At 50.2% G+C, this 20651-nt stretch overlaps 1 protein-coding gene across 2 annotated transcripts in view; it reads right to left on the bottom strand.

The window, feature by feature from the left end:
• Positions 1–3318: 3318 nt before the first annotated feature.
• The window catches only part of MDGA1 (MAM domain containing glycosylphosphatidylinositol anchor 1), a gene marked incomplete at both ends in the record, with an annotated part of 150702 nt that continues 133369 nt past the window's right edge, over positions 3319–20651 (bottom strand). For both annotated transcript variants that reach the window (XM_082481839.1, XM_082481838.1), the window contains 3 exons: positions 3319–3410; positions 5533–5641; positions 6607–6737. In XM_082481839.1, coding sequence (XP_082337965.1) covers positions 3319–3410; positions 5533–5641; positions 6607–6737 — 332 coding nt within the window. The remainder of the gene's footprint in view (positions 3411–5532; positions 5642–6606; positions 6738–20651) is intronic.

Genomic DNA, 20651 nt, shown 5'->3' with positions numbered 1-20651 from the left:
TTCTGACAAGCTGAAGCACTTGGGTTAATGACTTTCCCCCCAAACTCACCGCCAGCTGCTTTCTAGCCAGACATAAAGGAGCAGAGGTCTAAGTGGAAAGGGGCTCCCTGAGACTTTTACTGAAGCTGATGGGCCCGTGCCTGAGAGCAGAAGGCGGCTTCACCTCTGGCTGAGGCGATCTTCTTGCTCTGCCTTGGACCTACTGCCACCAACAGGCTTCTTGCCCCCCTGTGCGGTGGGTCGGCTTGCTGAGGCACTTACATGCTCCCTCGCAGGAGCTGGCAGCAGGGCATGGCCACCCTCCCTGCAGGTGTCCCTTTCTAAAAATGTGGTGCCCCTTTGCTGCCACTTGCCTCATAGAAAACGCTTTGCTCATGACCCTGAACCTTCAGGCTGCACCTCTTCAGCCCCCACAGCACCTCTGCTGCCCACCGAAAATCAGCCAAAGATGCTTGTGCAAACCTGGCCAAGCAGCCAGTGGAAGCAAGACCGCAAGGGTCTCTGCCGCAGAGCCTAGAAGGTGAGATGGTTGCCCCGGGCTATCTCTTACCGATGGGGAAACACTCCCGTCTTCAACTTCTGCCCAGCAAAAGCAGTCTGGAACCAGCAACATAACACAGGTGTTTTGCCGCTGAGATCAGGAGCCATCATGAAGCACCCAAGGGCCCCTAGAATGCACCATCTCTCTCCTAGGAGTGAAAGGGGACTCTTATCAGGAGGGAGGTGATGACTTCTGGCCTCCAACACACATGGAGGAAAGGAAGAGCATCAGGCTGAAAGAGCTCAGCTAAAAGGTGATGGTGGCACTGGCTGCCCACGAAAAAGGCAATGGATAGCAAGAAGCAGAATTGCTTTTGGCACCCACAGCATCCCACAAGGCTGCCTGGCCCTGGGAGACAGATCCAGGTCTCCCAGTCAAATATGGACTGTGATTGAGGCCTAGGCTCTGGTGGGAGGACTGAAGACAGAAAAGGTACAGTCCCCATTCTTGGAAGTGGAGAAAAGCAACAGGAGCAAGGGAGACCTGTACCATCCCCTCTCACTGTCTTGCAAGGCCCTCTGAGAAGGAGGTCCCCTTGTCCCTCAGAGCTGATGTCCTTTCTCTCTCCAGTGGTGACCAACAAGCATTAGTGCAGATAAATGCCCTTCCAGGAGCTAGAGAGAGCTGGGTTTCAAGACTTCAAACTGGATCTCTTGGGAGTGAAATAAGAGGTTTCCCCCTCCATCGGTGAAGGAAATGAGGTACCAGCTATTGCTGGAAGCTGAGCAATGCAGGAGGCAGCTAATACATTCAGGTGATTTTAGACAAACACAGTTGTTTCAGAGAAGCTGATATATTCATCAGAAATGGGGAAGGATTCATGGATACTGGGGGGCTCTGGTGAGAGAGCTTATTGTACATCTGTGGTGCCCCAGACACAGCGTTCGGATGGGGTGTCCCTTAAGGGGGAAGAGTCCCACTCAACTGAACTGCCAGAGCGTGGGCTGGCAAACCCCAGTCCACAGTCCTGTGGGGCTAACTCTGCCCTGTGCAGGGACAGAAGTCACGCCCAGAGCTGCTTCAAACAAGCAACAAAGCTATCACGGCTCCCACTTGACCCGTGTAGGGCAGACCCTTCTCCTGGGGGTTCATGTGGAGCAGCACGTGTCTCCACCCTGAGGAGGTCAGGCCAGACCTGCTGCAGGTCTGCAGCAGAGAGAGACACCAGCTTTACCCTGTTACGATGCCAACAGGAAAAAGGTGAGTTTCCCCCATCCCAGTCTGTTCCCATGTTCTTCAGGTTCTTCAGTGGCAAACGGGGCCCCAGTTCAGCACAAGCCCCTCCTTTGGGTCAAGCTGACTGCCTCCATCCTTCTTGGGGTGCTTTCCTGCCTGTTCCACCTTTCAGATCCTCAGCCCACCACTTTGGCAGTGGAAGCCGAGTGTTTGCAAGACTGCACGTGCTGACAAAATTCAGCCACCTCTCCCCTGAGCAGCGACACTGTTGCCGCGCTTTGCCCACTCCGCTGCTAATGCACTGCGTGTGCTAAAAGGCCTCAGGAGGTGAGAGGGCAATATCGGAGCTGCCCAAACTGCTGGCGCAGGGGCTGGGTTACGGGCACCGGAGTTGCTGTCCAGCTGAAGGAGGTTGAAAAGCCTGTTTCTTCCCATAATCCAAAAAGGTTGAGGTGAGGGAAGTTACGCAATGGAATAAAAGACCAAAATAAATAGGTAATGAAAGAAAGGCAGAGAAGCAATCCTGGTCTTAAGGCTGAGGCGACTCACCCCAGCATTCACAGGGGGAAGCCAATGTGTAACTGCTCCTCCCTTCCCACCCCATCCCAGTCCCCCCCCCCCATCCCTCAGCCCCACAGAGACACCTTTCTGCCTGCAGCTCAGACCTGCTCTCTCAGTTTCTCCACCCAGCAAGAGGTGCCGAGAGAGAGAAAGAGGTGCTCAGAGGCCAATGCTGCAGCCGGATCCAGCCGGGACTCCTCCACCACTCAGCGTGGTCCATGTCATGGGTCCATTCCCGCTCCATCGTCTTCAGGCTGGCGGGTGAGAAGCACAGAGCGGTGGGGAAAGGCCAAAGCAAACCACACAGGGGGCAATTAAATACATGAAAGCCTGGAAGATGCGGATGGATGGAGACACTGAAGCACATGCGGTGCGAGGCAAGATGCTCCGGCCACCGGCACACGGGGCGGCTGCTGCCCCACGGTTGAGGCCGGCGTTACTGCAGGGTGCGGCTGGAGCAGGGCAGCCCCAGCCAGCGGGAGAGCATGGGGAGACAAGGGGAGTACTGCGGTACATCATCCACTAAGCTGTGGGCTCTGCAGTAAAGAAGGTAACTGTTCTGGTAGAAATTTGTGCTTTAATATATTTTTGTTTGTTTGTTTGTTTGTTTGTTTAAAACAAGTTCCCACTTCCCTGAGGAAGCCCTGTCCGACATTCCCAAGGAAACACGGGGGTGTTTTTTTCCTCCTTCGTTTGCTCTTCACATTTCTTCATTCCTATTTTTTGTCTTTCGTTCCTTCTTTTCTGTGTTTCTGTTTCTTTCCTTCCTTCCTCTCTCTCTCTCACTCACTCTCTCTCTCGTGCACGTGCTTTTAAAAAATTTTTGTCTTTATTATTAAATTTTGTTCTAGACATTATGACTTTCCCAAGGAGCGCTCCAGTTCTGAACCAGATCCCTTTGTGTGGTCATGCCTGTCAGTCTTTGGTAACATATGGACACTTTGGTGTGCCAGTGAGGAGGGGAGGAAGAGGAGCAGAGGTGGCTGAGTAGGAAAGGAGCAGGAATCTCTCGGTCCGAAGACAGGAGCTCTTGCTTGCCATCATCTGAGCAGCACGTAAAGGAAGAAAGTCAATGGGCCACAAAGACAAGGGCTGTGCAGGGATGGGACACCACTTCCTGGAAGAGCAACCGCTGCCAGCCGAGAAAAGAGAAAAAGAATTAGTGACGGGACGGATCCAGACCTCGTCAAATAAGTCAGTGCACACCAGTGTCGTAGCCTTTCCAGCCCCTGTCCCTCCACCCCAAACCACAAAGCACCTCCCAGATCTATTGGAGGATCTTTCTAGCCTTCCCTCGACATTCTCAAGACTTCCACAAATTATTTCTTTTCCAACTTGGGAGAAAAGGTTGAATCTTAATTATTTTTGCAATCCAACCCTCCTTTCTTCCCCATAAGATTCAGCTTGAGTCAAACAAAAGGTTCTGCTTGTGTTTTGGTTACAGCTTGGCCATCCTAGGCTGAAACAGACCTCCAACTGCACCTGAAATTTTTAGGGTGTTCTGACTTTTTAATGTTTTGTTTCCCCCTTCACCTTTAGAGTTAAGAAAATTGCTGAAAGTGACTTCCTCAACAAGTTTTTTTTTCCTTCAAAAAAAAAAAAAAAGACAAATTGAACCTTGCTCACGAATGTCTATCCGGCTCTGGTTTGCATACTCTGAACATCTGCTCTCCTGCCCACCTGAGGCATGTTATCAAGGGCACAGGCAGGACTAAGGCACGAGGCGCGCCAGTGATTCCCACCCAAGGACTAATGCCTACATTCTGCTCATGGACCTTGTTATGGCTTCAACATACAGTGAACCTCAGTGAGAGTGGGATTACCTCCACTTCTGCAATGCTGGCACCAGGATGATGTGGATGGACTGGAAAGGGGCTGGTGGGATTTAGCTCAAGCACTCACTGTCAGGATCAGGAAGGGGGTGAAGTACAGCTTGGGTAGCTTGCTCCCATCCTGCATGTGCAACACCCTGCCTGGCTGTGCCTCTCTGCTCAGAGGGCAATGGGAAGAAGCCCAGCCCACCCTGGCTCCAGGTCCCAAAAGGCAAATTATTTTTCCTGGAGAAAGACTGACTTACAGAATCATAGAATGGTTTAGGTTGGAAGGGACCTTGAAAATCATCTAGTTCCAACGCCCCTGCTATAGGGAGGGACACCTTCCACTAGACCAGGTTGCCCAAAGCCCTGTCCAGCCTGGTCTTGAACACTTCTAGGGGTAGGACCTGAACAAATTTTCTGGGCAACTTGTTCCAGTGCTTCACCACCCTCACAGTGAAAAATTTCTTCCTGATATCTAATCCAAATCTATCCTTTTTCAGTTTGAAGCCGTTACCCCTCATTCTATCACTACATATCCTTGTAAAAAGTCCCTCTCCAGCTTTCTTGTAGGTGCCCTTCAGATCCTGGAAGGCCGCAATAAAGTCTCCCCAGTGCCTTCTGTTCTCCAGGCTGAACAGCCCCAACTCTCTCAGCCTGTCCTGATAGGAGAGGTGCTCCAGCCCTTGGATTGTCTTCACGGTGCTCCTCTGGACCCGGTCCAACAGGTCCACGTCCTTCTTGTGCTGAGGACTCCAAAGCTGGATGCAGTACTCCAGGTGGGGTCTCACGAGAGTGGAGCAGAGGGGAAGAATCACCTCCCTTGACCTGCTGGCCACGCTGCTTTTGATGCAGCCCAGGATATGGTTGGCTTTCTGGGCTGTGAGCGCACATTGCCAGCTCACGTTGAGCTTCTCATCCACCAACACCCCCAAGTCCTTCTCCTCACGGCTGCTCTCAATCCATTCTCTACACAGCCTGTATTTGTGCTTGGGATTGCCCCAACCCATGTGCAGGACCTTGCACATGGCCTTGTTAACTTAATGTTGCAGAAGCCATTAGAGTCTGCAGAAAGCTTTTCCCTTTCCAAAGCTCCCATACCTAGGGTTTCCAGGAAATGAGATATTGCAGAAACCTTTAGCTGCTTGGGGATGACACCCCCACTCAACATACTGGTGCAGACTTCAGCATGCTGGTGTCTGGCAGCACAGTTCCTACAGGATCTGTTTGTTCCTCAGAGCTCTTGCTAACTCACAAATGTAAAGAACAAGTTCAAAAGTCTGACAGCCCCTCTGCTAACTTCTGATGATGGAGTCAACCATCTTGTTGAGTCCCACCGACATGCCAATGTGCTCTGAAATTAGCTGCATGTCCCTAGCACATGCATTCATATATACACTCTCACCGACTCGTTTTCCTCTGAGGCACACATACACTTACCCTTATTCGGTCCAATTGGCTTCCTTGGACAGTCCCCCTTTTTCAGAGTGACATCATCGATGGCAATGTCCCCCTCGTAGCTCGTGCCCCGGACACCTTCAAAGATGATCTGCAAGCAGCGCATGGGACAGAATGCAGGGTAAGGCTGCAGTTGTGGAGGGCCCTTCCCACGCTGTGGAGCCCTGCAGACCAGATCTTATCAGGTCCCCAAGTGAATGATTCCTCCCTGTTTCTCCAATACTCTGGATCTGGAGAGCTGGACCCCACTGTTTATGGGACCAACCCCTGTGTGCTGAGTAATAAATGAGCATGTAGACCTCTGCTTTATTAAGTGTGCTGCACTAGCAAACCAAACAATACTGAACAGTGCTTGAAAGAGTAACTAAATTCTTTTTTTTTTTTTTGAAGTACCCAAAATCATGCTGGGCATTTTGCCACAGTGCCACAACTTACCGGTCTGCACAGACCCAGCTCTCACAAACAACCCTACAACAGCAAAGTAGCATGTTGGGCAAAACCATCAGCAATAAAACATCCAGTAACAAAGCAGCCCACTTCCCGGGTATGCATAAACGACTTGATGAGCAGATACAGAGTGCCCAGTTCATGCTCACAAGCTGTCTTACAGTCCTAAAGCTGGGGGACAGTGGGGGTGGGCTCTTGTAGGACATGCTAGAAAAACCCTCTAGTGTTCACAGTCGCTTTACACCAACAGGCCAGCATCCCCCCACCTGCTCAGCACCAACAGACCTGTTGCACAGACCTGGTACCAGAAGGAGCTTTTTGACGAGCAGTTTCCAGACCAGCAACAATCAGAACATTTATAGTGCCAAACTGACGCTCGCACAGAACAAAGTTGGACAGCTTCAGAGAGAAGTGGATTTGACTTCTGTGCATCCACTAAGCTCTTGCCTTGCCCCAGTGAGCCTGGGGGTGGAGAGCTCCCACTGCCCTCCCTGTGTCTGACCAGCACCTGTGCCACGGAGGCAGATATCTGCTGGGAAGTCTCCTACCACCCATGGCACATGGACAGGACAGGTGGCAGGTGGCTCCTTGGCTGTGGACCTAACTTACCTGGAAGGGCCCGGGTGGGTTGATGGGCACATGTGCTTGCTGCCACATGTTCCCCCGGTTCCCACTGAGCGACCAGACCTGGGTGTCGATGGCTCGCTTGTTCCGCACGCGAACTAGCAGGTTCAAGGAGCCTATAAGAGAAAAAATGGGTGCTGGTGTGCTGGGGCAGGCAGGCAACCAGCCTGCTGGGCTGGCCCCCGGCGTAGCTCTGGGACTCAGCCTCGAGCCACAGCTTTACACCCCAGCCGGCCCAGGGACGGCCTGAGCAGTAACCTCAGGAGGGACCCAGCTTTCTCCTGGGTTGATGGGCAAGTGCCACTTACAATGTTTCATCCATCTGGGCTGTCCAAGGGAGGACACAGACCCAGATGAAGAAGACAGAGAGGACAGGATGAGGAAGAAATGGTCTGTAGCATGGTTGGGGTGGCACAGGAAAGGGGTGTGAGAAATACTAGCTGCAAGTAACCTCCACAGGCATCCCATCCAACCTCCTGCTTGAAGCTGTCTCCAGCTCTATATCACGGCAGCATGGCTTTGCCTGGCCGAATCTTGAAATCCTCTGAGGAAATCAGCTTTTCCTAATGTCCAGTGTGAACCTCCAGCACTACCAGTTGTGGCTGCTGTTCCCTGTTATATTGTCTAATACTACTGATAAGACTTTTGCTCTTTTATCTTTGAAATTGCCCTTCAAACATTGGGGGCCAAGGGCTGATAGCAGCCTACTCTTTGCCAGACTAAGCAAGTCCAGCTCCCTCAACCTCTCTTCCCCAACACTTCTGCTCCTGGCTCTTGACCATCCTGATGCCCCTTCAGTTGGACCTCCACCAGTTTCTCCCCATCCCGCTTGAACTGGGGAGCCCAGGAGACATGTTTCATAGAATCATAGAATCATAGAATCAGTGAGGTTGGAAGGGACCTTTAAGATCATCAAGTCCAACCATTAACCTACCCTGATAAAACCACTCCTAAACCATGTCCCTAAGCACCTCATCTACCCTTTTCTTAAACACCTCCATGGATGGTGAATCCACCACCTCTCTGGGCAGCTTATTCCAATGTTTAATAACCCTTTCAGTGAAAAAATGCTTCCTAATATCCAATCTAAACCTGCCCTGACATAACTTGAACCCATTTCCTCTTGTCCTATCACTTTTCGCCAGGGAGAAGAGGTCAGCTCCCATCTCTCTAAAACCTCCTTTCAGGTAGTTGTAGAGGGTGATAAGGTCTCCCCTCAGCCTCCTCTTCTCCAGGCTAAACAACCCCAGATCCCTCAGTCGTTCCTCATAAGGTTTGTCCTCCAGACCCTTCACCAGCTTTGTAGCCCTTCTCTGGACACGCTCCAACACCTCAATGTCCTTCTTGTAGTGAGGAGCCCAAAACTGAACACAGTACTCGAGGTGAGGCCTCACCAGTGCCGAGTACAGGGGGATGATTACTTCCCTAGTCCGGCTCACCACACTATTCCTGATGCAGGCCAGGATGGTGTTGGCCTTCTTGGCTGCCTGGGCACACTGCTGGCTCATGCTCAGCCGGCTGTCCACCAACACCCCCAGGTCCTTTTCTGCCAGGCAGCTTTCGAGCCACTCCGCCCCCAGTCTGTAGTGCTGCATGGGGTTGTTGTGACCCAAGTGCAGGACCCGACACTTGGCCTTGTTGAACCTCATACCATTGGCCTCAGCCCATCTGTCCAGCCTGTCCAGATCCCTCTGCAGAGCCAATCTACCCTCAAGCAGATCAACACGCCCCCCTAGTTTAGTGTCGTCTGCGAACTTACTGAGGGTGCACTCGATCCCCTCATCCAGATCGTTGACAAAGATATTAAAGAGAACGGGCCCCAGCACCGATCCCTGGGGGACACCACTCGTGACTGGACACCAACTGGATTTAACTCCATTTACCACCACCCTCTGGACACGGCCATCCAGCCAGTTTTTTACCCAACGAAGAGTATACCTGTCCAGGCCATGAGCAGCCAGTTTCTCCAGGAGAATGCTATGGGAAACGGTGTCAAAAGCCTTGCAAAAATCCAGGTAGATAACATCCACAGCTTTTCCCTCGTCCACCAAGTGGGTCACCTTGTCATAGAAGGAGATCAGGTTTGACAGGCATGACCTGCCTTTCACAAACCCATGCTGACTGGGCCTGATCACCCTGTTCTCTTGCATGTGCCGTGTGATGGCACTGAGGATGATCTGCTCCATGACCTTCCCAGGCACCGATGTCAGACTGACTGGCCTGTAGTTCCCTGGATCCTCCTTCCGGCCCTTCTTATGGATGTTTGCCTCTCCCCGTTCACCATTAACACCTGATGTATGCTATGTGGCTGACAGCCCTCTCCCTGCCCGAGCCCTGGCCATCAGCTGCAGAAATATGACCTGTGTCCTCAGTTGCCATTTGGTCTGGAAGCAGCCTTGGAGCAAGCAGCTGGTCTTTGCTGGTGCTGGGTGGCATTGCCTGTACCGCACTGCCTGTACCATCCCAGCCCCATGTTTTCAGAGGGACACAAAGACCCTGTGAATCAACACTGACTTCAAGTTCTTTTGAACAAAGCAATTCCCAAAAGGATTTGTCTGCCATTAAACCAAAACCAAAGCCAACAAATCTCAAAGCATTTCCAGTTCTCACTTTGAAAACAGTGTCACAACCCCCTACCCTCCACACACAAATGAAATCATCCCAGTTTGTCTTTCTGCAGCATCTTTTTAGCAATCCACTCAGATGACTTTTTTCCTTTTTTGTTTGACTGAAAAAACATTTTTAAACATTCACTCAGGGTTGACCTGAAATGCTTTTTCTTTTTGTTTTTTTTTTTTTTCAATTCAGCTGGCGAACCAAAAAAAATCAATCACAACTCTAGTCACACTGCTGCTCATCAGTGTTTATGGTCTCCGTACACAGACATATTACACCTGAGAGCAGAGAGGCAATAATAACCCTTACTTATATGTCCATCGTCTGCGCTTGGGGTGCTGCATTCCTTCACGGGTACACCCTTCTGAGAGGCAGCAGCGAGAGGTCAGGGGAAGAGACAGGGAAAGAGGCTTTCCTATACAAGCTCCCTCCTACATGATCCCCTGAAATTCTTCATTCTTGGCACATCCGCCTTGGGGGCACTGTGTGAAGGACAGGGACCTGGAAGTACCCCTGTCAAGCGCCTGGCTGTCAGAAGGTGAGATACATCGCAAGGAGTTCAGAGATGCATAATAAAGATGATGAAATGTTTAGATTCTGAACGGCTGACTTACAAGAAAATGTTAAAAGAATGAAATATGCGTATAATTTAGTGAACTGAGGAAAGAGGGGCATATTATTGCCTGGAAATATTCAGAAGTGTTAGCACTAAGGCTAGCTGAGAAAACTAGATGAAGGCTTGACAGGACAGGGAGAGCGTATCCAATTCCCTTCCCTGGTGGTACCCAGGTTGGGATGCACACGACAACCAAAGATGAGGAGTGAAATAACTTGTTTCTCTCTCTCTTGAGACCAGCTGGCACTGCACAACCTTGGGGAGACAGAGGTAAGCGAGTGGGATCTCCTTCCTGGAAACGTGGTGCCAAGGACAAGAGAAGTCACTACAGGAGCCTCTGGCATAACCAGCTTGGAGCCACTGGTTTCTTGGTGTCCTCCCTCCCCTCAGGAGCTTCCTCCGAGGGAGAGTCTCTCTAGGAAAGATACCCGATCCTCATGGAGGCCCTTGGCCAAACTGATGGCCCAAGCAGGAACTACATAAACCCATAGATCATTGTCAACAGGAGTGTGTTCAGAGCAGCTAATTACAGATGCCAGAGCCAGTGAGGTGAGGGATTGAGAGTGAGTGAAGAATTAATATGAAGCTGCTAGCGAGCAAGACTTAAAAACAACCGCTGTCTGTTCTACCCTCATTTGGGGAGTTGCAGCTAGGATCTGCTGCACAAGAGTCTGGCTGAGCAGCCAACACTGGGACAAATCAGGCGGCAAATGAACTTTGATGCCCCAGGAAAAAAGTGAAGGCGAGATAGAAAGGGACCCAGAGAAGCATCTGGAATGCAAATTAGTGCCCCCAAAGCACCGGCTGTGAATGCCTGGCCTAAACCCAAACCAAGCCTGAGCATATTCTGGCTGACAGCTCCGTATCCTTGCAGCACCAGGAAAAAAAAATGCTAACCTTTTGGCCCCCAAATTCCCTAATATAACAAGACTGAAATGAGCAGGCATTCTTCAAAAGGTTTGCAACTGGAAAGGAAGCTCTCTTATCTGCCAACAACATGCAGTGTTTCACCACCCCTGCCTACACATGGAAAACTGAAGGTTAAAACATTTGAACAGCATGCCCATGACTGTCTTACAAATCAGTCGGGAGTTGTGAAGGGGAGACAGATCTCATAGCCCTAACTGCAATCCCTGCTAAATTCCCCAGCCTGCCTGAGGCTGGGAAAGAACAACACCACCTCTCTTTCCCAGTAATGCTGTCACTCGGAGTGTGCTTCTGGGAGGCACAGCAGAGTCTCCAGGACTTCAAACTAAACAGCGATGAAGCCTCTACCCCATCTGGACTGGGTCCACAGTGTTGTAGACGTTAAAGACTGTGCAGGTCTTCTACTTTATTCCCTTCTACCATGTGTCAGTCTGCCACAGGCTGTCAGTCAAGTTTAAGGGCACGTAGCCTGTGATACAGGTGCTTGGAAATGAACCTTCAGATCTGAGCTCCAAGCAGAGCCATAAAACATCGGACTACAGAAAGCTCCAAGTCATCTTTCCAATTGCTTAGAGCTTCTTTATCTCCATTTTTCAGTCTGGCCCTGAAAGCCAACTGTGTGATGGAATAAGTGCCGCAAGGCTTTGTATTTTCCAAGGGAAAGCTTTGGATTCAGCCCACTGCCCTAAAATCAAATGTTGTTCCAGGATCCCACTTACAGTCATGAAAGTCCATAGATTAAGTCTCTGGCTAAAAAGGGAGATGGAGCTTATGCAGACACTGACATTCGTAGCTCCTGACTTCTGGTGGATTCACACCTGCCCACACCCACCTACATGCAATCTAGCAATACCCATCGTAGGCCTTACTAACTATCTTCACTCCCTGTGTAACTTTCAGCATGTCACACAAGTTCACACCAAACCAGCCCCCTGATGCTCGAAAGATTGCCCTCCTAGAGCACAGACTATACATCCAAATCCTACTTTGCAGGAGGTGGCCAATGTACGGTCCACGCATGTTTGGGGTGTGAGGAGCCCATTCACAGCTGTGAACTGACTTGCCACGTGATCCTTAGCAAACTGCTTTTACCTACTTTTATCTGCTGATGTGATACTATGTGATAATGAAGAAGGATTATAACACTCACTCATTTAGAGGGGAATTCAGAAACAGCAAACATTTTATGAAACCTGAGAAAGAAGACGCTAGGGAACAGAACGGCCTGAGCTCTTCCGCCTTTCCAGTGGTCACCAACTGAAGAAGAACCAAAGTGGGCCCTGCTCTCCAACCTCCATGCCTCTATCAGTGGAGACATGAAAGGCCCATCTGGGATGATCTCCAGTGCCACCTGTTGCAGCCACCCCTTTTGCCTGGTTTTATACTACAGTCATGCCCACTTTCCTGCATCAGAGTCCATATCCGGCTGGCCAGTTTTGTTACCCACTTCTGTCGTCATCGCCCGTTCCCCATGCCCCCCATCTGATGTGTCTAGCATTTCCTACGGGCACCTGCCGGTGAGGCACGCACAAAGACAGGCCATCTATCTTCTGCTAAATCTCTCCAGTTGACCAGAGACAGACAAACACCAGGGAAATCCTAGGACACCAGCAAGCCTGTTGTTACCTCTGCCCATACAAGGCAATCTTCACATTTGTCTTGTAATCTGTATTATCCCTTCTTCCCAATCAAAAGGGAGAATAAAGGCCAGTGACGAGTGATGAGGAATCAATTACAGGGAGAGTGAGCCGTACCTTCTGCTGGCTGCCTTTAAGACCAGAGCTGGCATTTCAAAAGAGTGGCACTCCACACAAAAGAGCACCAGCTGGGCTGCCAGATAGAGTAGCCCAAGGGATGCCTTTAAATGTTACCTTCTCACAACAAGAAAAGGTCTTCTCTCAGTTTCCACAGGATGGGGACTTCACTGTCTCGTTGAATAGCTTTGTAGATCCAGAAAAGCCGGCGCAGGCAGTGCCGGGAGGGAGGCAGGGTCCATAAGGGCAGGGCCACCGACACATTCCATGCGGGATGGGAGAGAAGGCAGAGGTTTCCTCAAGAGCTCTGTGAAGGGCAGCTCGGGGGGTGAATGTGGGGTGACGTGTGGGGGAAAAGGCTGCTGCCTGCCTGCCGAGGTGGAGGCACAGCTCAGTTTACAAGGCTCGGATGGAGGGCAGGCAGCTGGAGCGGCTAGGAAGCGAAGGGAGGACAAGAGACGGGGTGCTGTGCTAAGCGCAGTGGAGCTCCATGGGATGGGTAGGGAAGGCTGTCGGGATCCACAGCCAGGAGGTGGGCTGGCTGCAGGCTTGCACACAGCTGGGTTTCGCTGCAGTTCCTCACTGTGCTCCTGCAGGATTCTATGCTCTGGGATGGAGCGATCTCAGATCAGCTATTCATGAGAAATCCTGGCTGCAACCCCAGTTTAGGTTTGGCATCCAACTAGAAGTCCAGGGCTGAAAGCCCCCGTGGAAATTCCCACAGCATTTCGATTGCAGGCAAGACAGACTGAGATTAAGAAAAAGAAACTGCTCCATGGCAAGAGATGTCCAGTGGATGGAAAGAGATACACGTAGCAGAGAGGACTCAGACCTTGTATAGTCTGGCAAAGTCACTTGCAAACCTGATATGAGGGCTAAAACCAGACCAGGGAGAAAAGAGCGCTTACCTTTCTAACAGGGGCTCTCAGCAGTTCCTTACGTGTGGTTTAGTGTAACACCACTGATCACAAACTAAAAGCCCAAAGCTTAGGGCAGGCAAATCCCAGGAGCAAACAACAATCTCCAGAAAGAATCTATTACCGTTCATAATACCGGCAACAAATGCAGGTTTCTGTCCCTCTCTCATTTAAATGGATGCTAATGAATCACAGTCAGTGTCAGGCTGGTGTTCTCGGTTACAGTGCTGTGGGGGAAAGTTACTGCTCTGAGAGCTAGAAAGCAGAGGGTGGAAAAATAATCGTAGCACAGGTGGAGATGGAGAAATAATATCAGCTTGTACTGACTCATAGTTTCTAGGAATGTAAGTTGTCTTCGTGCCATGATAGGATGCATTTACTCTTTCACAGTCTCTAACGATGCTTCATACATTAACATATGCGGAGTAAGACAATTAAAGCCTCTCAACTGCTTTCCACTCGTGGTTACGGAGAATTTTATCTCTACATGTCTTTAACTGACCCCAGCTTGGTGTGCAGGGTCTCCTGCGTCACAGGGTCACTACACAGACCCCTTCCTGCAGCCACTGCTTCAGTAACTTCAAAGCAGGAGGGTTCAGAGAGCTCATCAAGAGCAAGAAAACGGAGTCTTGATCATAGTTTGGAAAGTACCAGTATCCCACCTCTACTCATGAGGCATCCTCATCAGCTTTGGAGAGGCACTGAGCATGTTCAGTGCTGTGCCACAGGCTGCCTAATTGCTATGGGACACTCTCTTTCTGCTTCATTACAGTGAGGAGGCTATAGTGAAAGGGATCAGGGGAATCAAAGCCTCCAGTTCCCTGCTGCAGCTGGGACTTTCTGGGGATATAAACAGCAATATGATAAGTTTTGATTGGCAACGTTTCCCCTGCAGCAAACCTGTGAAAATTACTTATATCTGGCTACCGGGAATTTTCTTTGGATTTTACTGTGGATTTAAAAAAATCAAAGAAACAAACACATTTCCACCCCTGACCTCCTAAACCACCATCAAATGAGGATGGGCTTGCAGCAATATCCCCTGACATGGCAAAGCCAATTGCAGAGATTGATCTATAATCCATCACTATCTGACCTGTCTGGCATGCATATGAATTTTGGGATGGAGGCAATGGACCATCAGAGAAGCAACAACACTGCTCTGTAAAGAGGCAAAGTGGACAAGTGGCTGGCAACCGGGGACACACATGCTGGTGGCGGGGGACACCTGGGGCCTTCAGGCAGTGGAGTAAATGGTCATGCCTGCCTCGTGATGAGGAACGCGAGTGCTAACAGGAGGAAGGCAGGCAAACTACAGCTACAGCTCCTTCTCTCCAGCATATCCCCACCTGTCTGTGTACATGGAGAGCAGATGGTGATATAGTAGAAGCAGACTTGCAATGGAGCTATGCTTGAGCTCTTTTGCTCATTTGATCCACAGTCTAATTAGAGAAAGTGTTGGCATAGAAAGATGAATGATACAAGACTTCCATCTTTGATGCTGTGTGTACAGAACAAAATCCTGCCACCCCTTTTCATGGAAAATTCCCTCAGAGGTTGTTTGCAACCAGCAACGGGCTTTCTAAGTGTGGACAACAGGATGTAGTTTAAGGAATTCGAAAAAGGAAAAAAAATCTCCATGCCCCACAACGTTAAATTAATTCTATCTCAAAAGAACAAAAGCCCGTCCAGAACTGAGCAGAGGGAGGGTACAGTCCTCAGTCTTTTTGCCAACCTCATATCCGATTCATTATGCCATCTTTGCTTAAACCTGTACTTAAACATTTTGCAGGGGACAACGTGGCCAGACTATGTCCTTCCCTACAGGACAGATGGGGTGTGTGACTCTCAGCCCCAAGCCCAGCTGTGTTTTTGCAGCCCCTGAACACTGCCGTGGGCAGCAGCTCCGCTCCTGTGTGCCAGCTCACCGCGCTACTGTGCTGCACGGCGCCTGCCCACGGCCAGCGCAGGAGTCATCATGGCATGGCAATTCGCAGCCGATCTGAGCAGCTGGGCTGCACTATCTGTGGGACCAGGCTAGGAGAAGGTTTCCTCTGCCTATCACCTCCCCTGCCGTGGTCCCCATGGTGCTTGTTTACAGCCCAGCAAAGCAGAAAACAAATGGCATCTTGACCTGAGCGAGTCTCCAAATACCCGCGCTCCAGCATCCGTCCCCCTTCCTCGCCCAGCCCAGCGGGGAGAGTGTGCAGCCAGACCAGAGTGTGCGGGGACCAGACAGCCTCTGCAGATCTTGCTCGTCCTAGCCCCAGCTCAGGGCAAACAAATACTTTCCCAGAGAGGCGGTCACTGACCCACATCAATGGGACTGGGAAGCACCCAGTAACCTCAGGGTCAATGATGGGAAGGACCTTAATGCATGCCCCCCGCTTGCTTACCGAGCAGGCTGGTGCTTCAGCTGCCTTGCTGGTCTCCTCCCCCCCTAGCAGCCCTGAACGTGCTGCCAGGCCCTGATCCGGCATGGTGATGCTCCATCACGAGATGGAGATCTCCCCTGGCGTTCATCCTGCCTTGATACATCCCCCCCTCCATGCTGGCACATGCAGCAGGCTGTCAGAGGGCACTGTCTGGATGCAGAGAAGCTCCGATTTGCTCTGTGTCCTCTGTGCCATGATAACTCATGCTAACACTCCAGCTCCTTGCCTGATTCCCTCCATAACCAGTATGTGCGATAATTTACATCATCTGTCTGTCCGTATACCTCTCTACACAGAGATTCTTTCTCATGATATTTCTCACTCTTCAGGTAATACCACCAGCCCCCAAAAGGGAGGAATTTGCATTCCAAGAAAAACTACATATTTGTCAGAAATGTTTGCTGTTGTTTTATACCCCAGACCTGCCTCGACAGCTTGTCTTTATGCAGAGATCCTTGTAAAGGTTAAGGATGTGCATCCTTAGAGACCCCTCCCAATCTCTCCAGCCTAAGAAGGAGAGAGATGGATGTAGCTGTGGAAAGAAGTCCTCCTGGACGTTTTGAGCAGAACTCTATCTTTAGACATTGAGATTATACCACCCCTTACCTATGGCTTGCCCTTTTGCTCCTAGCAAGGATCCCCTGTACAAAAACACACACAGGACGTAGCCTCCCGAAAGTCACAGGGCATGGTGAGATACATCCTGATCTAAATGCAGTTGTGCAGCCCCTATTCTATCCATCCAGCCCTGGGAAAGGAGTTATGACCTTTCCATAGCCACTGCTTCTACCCATGTAGTTCATCCTTGCCTTTTGGGAGCTCTCCAAGCAAGCCCGCAACAATACGATCCACGTAAATGCAGAGCAGGCAGAAAACAGACCCTTCCCAGACAGCAGTGTTGCCTTCCTTGCTGAGCTTGAATAAATAAACTAGACAGATGGATCAAATCCTTGGTTTTGTCTGCTTAACAGAAAAAAAAAAAAAAAAAAAAAGACCCCACCAGTGAAATTCTGCTGGGAGGTAAGATGTACTAAAGGTACAAAGTGTCTGGTCAGGGAAAGCCAGCTGTGGTAGCAGAAGAAAACATGATTTCAGCAGAGCAAGGGGAAAGGGGGATTTAGGGGTAGGTTCAGAGTCGGTCGCTTCTCAGGGGCACAGCTGTGTACGAGCCCAGTGCTGCCTCCGACTCAGCCCCAGGCAGGGCAGAGGGAGCCCCTGGGGCTCAGGGCTGAAATGGAGACTGCTGCTGTTGCTTCTCTGTGCAGGTCCTGGTAAACAGGACGGGATGTGCCAGTGGGGATGCACTGGCAAAGCCTGGACTCCTCCAGCGCAAGGCGGGCAGCTTCCGTGGGCAGCAAAACAGCCCGGCGCTGCTGCCTCTTTGGCCTTTATTGTGGCCCTAAGCCTCCCGAACACCTCACCATCTCGCCCTTAATTTAATGAGCAATTGTGGAACTATTTCTACACCATTTCTGGTGGGCACGTAGGGTAGGGGGAGAGGAGGCACACGAATTAGCATTTATGGGGCATGTCACGGGGAAAAGGGACTGGCTTCAGCTTCAGCTGCTCACAAAACCACCTGCACAGGGGCATGGTGTGTCCAGACGGGGCTCTTCTGGGGCTCCAGAGGAGGCCCAGAAGGTGTTTTGGTGGGGTCAGGCTCCTGTTTGTCCTGAGTAGGAAGACAGCCAGTGATGGTCTTTGTCAGACACACCAACCTCTCTCTTCTTACCTGGCAGCCTGCATCACTCACCACCCTCCTGAAGTTGAGCACTGTAGATTAGAGCATCTAAATTAATCTCGAACCCCAGAATGGACTGTCTGGATTATGGTCCTAAGGCCTAACAGAGGGTGGATGCTAGACCGTGATTTCTCATTACAAAGACCAAGTCCCAAGGCAGGGCTTGAGACCTGCTCTGGTGAAGCAGCTGTGAAGAAGAGCGTCCCTAGGCAGTAGTGCGGGCCAGCCCACAGACAGGATCATTACACTTGCTCTGTACCTCAGGCAAGTGAGCTGCAGCAGCCCATCTTTCTTCCCCTATGATGTTTTCTGGAACGAAGCTGTCTGAAGGCAGCCAAGCAGCTCCTTGTCTCTTACTGTTGCTGTACCTGGTGGTCACCGGAGGTACTTGGTACTACCTTAGGGAGGAGAGGCCAGCCTGGGGGAAAATGGCAGTATAAGGAACGTAGCAAGAAGGAAACCATGTGTAGGCAACTTTTCCCATCAGTTTTGCAGACTCAAGAAGTGGCGTGAACCATAGCTGCTGTGAGGTCTGCTTGGTCCTTGTTCACCCTCTGTTTCGTGACATGCCCAGATGACTCCAGGCAAATGCTCTCTTCTCCCAGCTTTGATAACCGACCCTTTCATCTTTGCCACCAGAGACAGCTGGGTCCTTTGCGCAATTCATGTGCTCAGCTCTCAGACTGAGAGCACGCACTGTGCTCAGCTCTCTCAGATGAGCTGAAACAGAAGTCTGCTTCATAGACACTGCCAGGTTTAAAAGAGCACAACAAGCCAGACAGGAGGAGTTTGCCTGCTTCCCTTCTGCGGGCACATTTTGCAAAGACCTCAGCCAGAGAGTAGGGAGCCTCCCAGAGCCCCCCAGATACAAACGGTATGTGTGGGAGAGTTCCTAACAAAAACCCTGCAGAAGCAGATGTACTTATGCTGAGGTAGACTTTGCCTGTCTCTTCTCCATCCCTATTAGCAACCTATTTCCTCATCATCACCCAGTCTGTGGTCTCTTAGTCCCCGAAGCCAAGCACAGGGCAGCTGCACGGCTGCAGGGCTTGGAGCAGATGGGCTGTTTCAGTGCGATGCTGAAGGCAGCAAGACAGCAGGAATGAGCAGCTGAGATCACATATTCTTCCTGTTGAACTGAAGACACCGCTCAAAATCTGCTCTCTGGCCTCCTCCTCTGCCTGACCCAAGGAGAAGTGAGAGGTGAATGTTTCAGGCCCGGGAAGTGGTTTGCTGCAGGAAGGCTGTTAGAGTAGGCCGTGTTCCCAGCTTTGAGGCAGGATGCATCATAGCAAGAGACTTCTTTCCCATTTCACGCCTGGCTCTACTTTCACCAGAAAACTTCCAGGGGACTGGCTGAGACAGTGAGACTCCCAACCTGGATCTGCATCAATTCAAGTGCTGAGGTGCCTGTCATCCCTGCAGAGCTCTCTTTGGGAGAGGCAGTCATTCCTGGAAATAATGGTGATGACTAACCCTTGTTGAGCATTTTCTGATTTTCTGGGAAGCATTTCAACACATGTTACAAAATCATGTCTTGTTGAAGTTCAAGAATAGATTGGGATGTTTGCACAAGTAGCACAAGATAGTTGTGCACTCTGCCTGTCCTGTCCCCTTCCCCCCCCCCCCCCCCGCCTTTATCCTGTCAGAGCACCTAGGAGGGTCTCCAGATGTGCACCTGGAATGAGCAACTTCAGTCTCTACTTCTACAATTATGGCACTGGTGAAATAGTTAATGCTTCATGGAGAGAATAGAAGAGTGACCTGGGAGCGCTAAAGGAGTAATTGGGAATGCACTGAGAGCTCCCGTTTCCTCTTAAGTGTCTGTTAAGTTTTGTATCTAGCAATTTCAGGGTTTGAATAATTGATGCAACACCTGATGTCTCAAGAGACGATCAGGTTGCAGTATATCCTTACAGCTGCTCAACTTTGTGCAAGGCTGCTGCTGCTGTGAGCCAAGTCTGAATGGAAAGAGGCTTTGCTGAGAACCTGGAGGAAGGGAGGGGAGATATAGCAGCTTCCCACCAGACGAGTAACAGTGACTCAAATCAAGTGAGCAGAAGCAAAGATGATCTGTGGGGATTCAGGGCATCTGCAAATGAATTGGTGTCACCAGTCCGTGCCCTTGACAACCTTCCCAACAAATTCTGCAGCAGGAATGTGGTCAGATTATGACTGGTAAGACAGAAAAAGAGGACTTTTGAAAAAGGCAAGATCTCAGCGGCTATCCGCACCGGGAAATTGATTTAGTGATGCACTTTTAGTGAAGGACAAGGAAAGGCAGGGATCAGTGCACACAGATTCAAGGTACTAAGCAGAATACCTGCATCAAGATAAAGACACGTTATTCATGGAATAAAAATGACATATAGCCAATCCACATCTGAATACCTTTCCCTCCTCTCCATGTCTTCTTCAGCTTTACATGCCAAGCTCTTTGGCTTAGGGATGATTCAGTCCCACATCTGCAAGCCACGTCAAGCATGCTGTTGGTGCTCTTTGTAAGTAAACATCCAATGAAAGCGTAGACACATAGTATTTACTGAGCTCCAGCAAGAGTAACTGAAGAGAATTCTCTGCCCTTGGTTATGCAGGAAGTTTGATTAGATGATGTATCGGTCCCATCTGGTCTTAATAATCTTTAAATCTATGGCTCTAATCCAAAGTTCACTGAAGTCTTTAGAAAAACAATGACTTCAACGGTCTTTGGTTCAGAGCCACTGTATTGAACCTGCAGAGCTTGAATGACACTTTACAATTATGTGGTTATCTTGCCACGTATTTATAATCCTCGCTCATGATCACGGTATTTGACTAACTTCCCCAAAAAACAAGCAGATACTACCAGAAGAGACCACAGTCTATCCAAAGGGTCTATACCATAGCCCACAGGAAGCTGCTGGATGTCTGCACAGAACATTAGTCAAATACACATCTATTGATGGAAAAATGAGTAAAGCCAAAACCCCATCTGAATAAGTGGAAAAAGGAGGAGTGTTAAAAAAATTGAATATGTTTTTTCAT

Source organism: Vanellus vanellus (assembly GCF_965231255.1).
Source record: "Vanellus vanellus genome assembly, chromosome: 3".
Lineage (NCBI taxonomy): Eukaryota > Metazoa > Chordata > Aves > Charadriiformes > Charadriidae > Vanellus > Vanellus vanellus.
The sequence above is the reverse complement of the archived record's forward strand: the minus strand, read 5'-3'. Positions and strand labels throughout refer to the sequence as shown.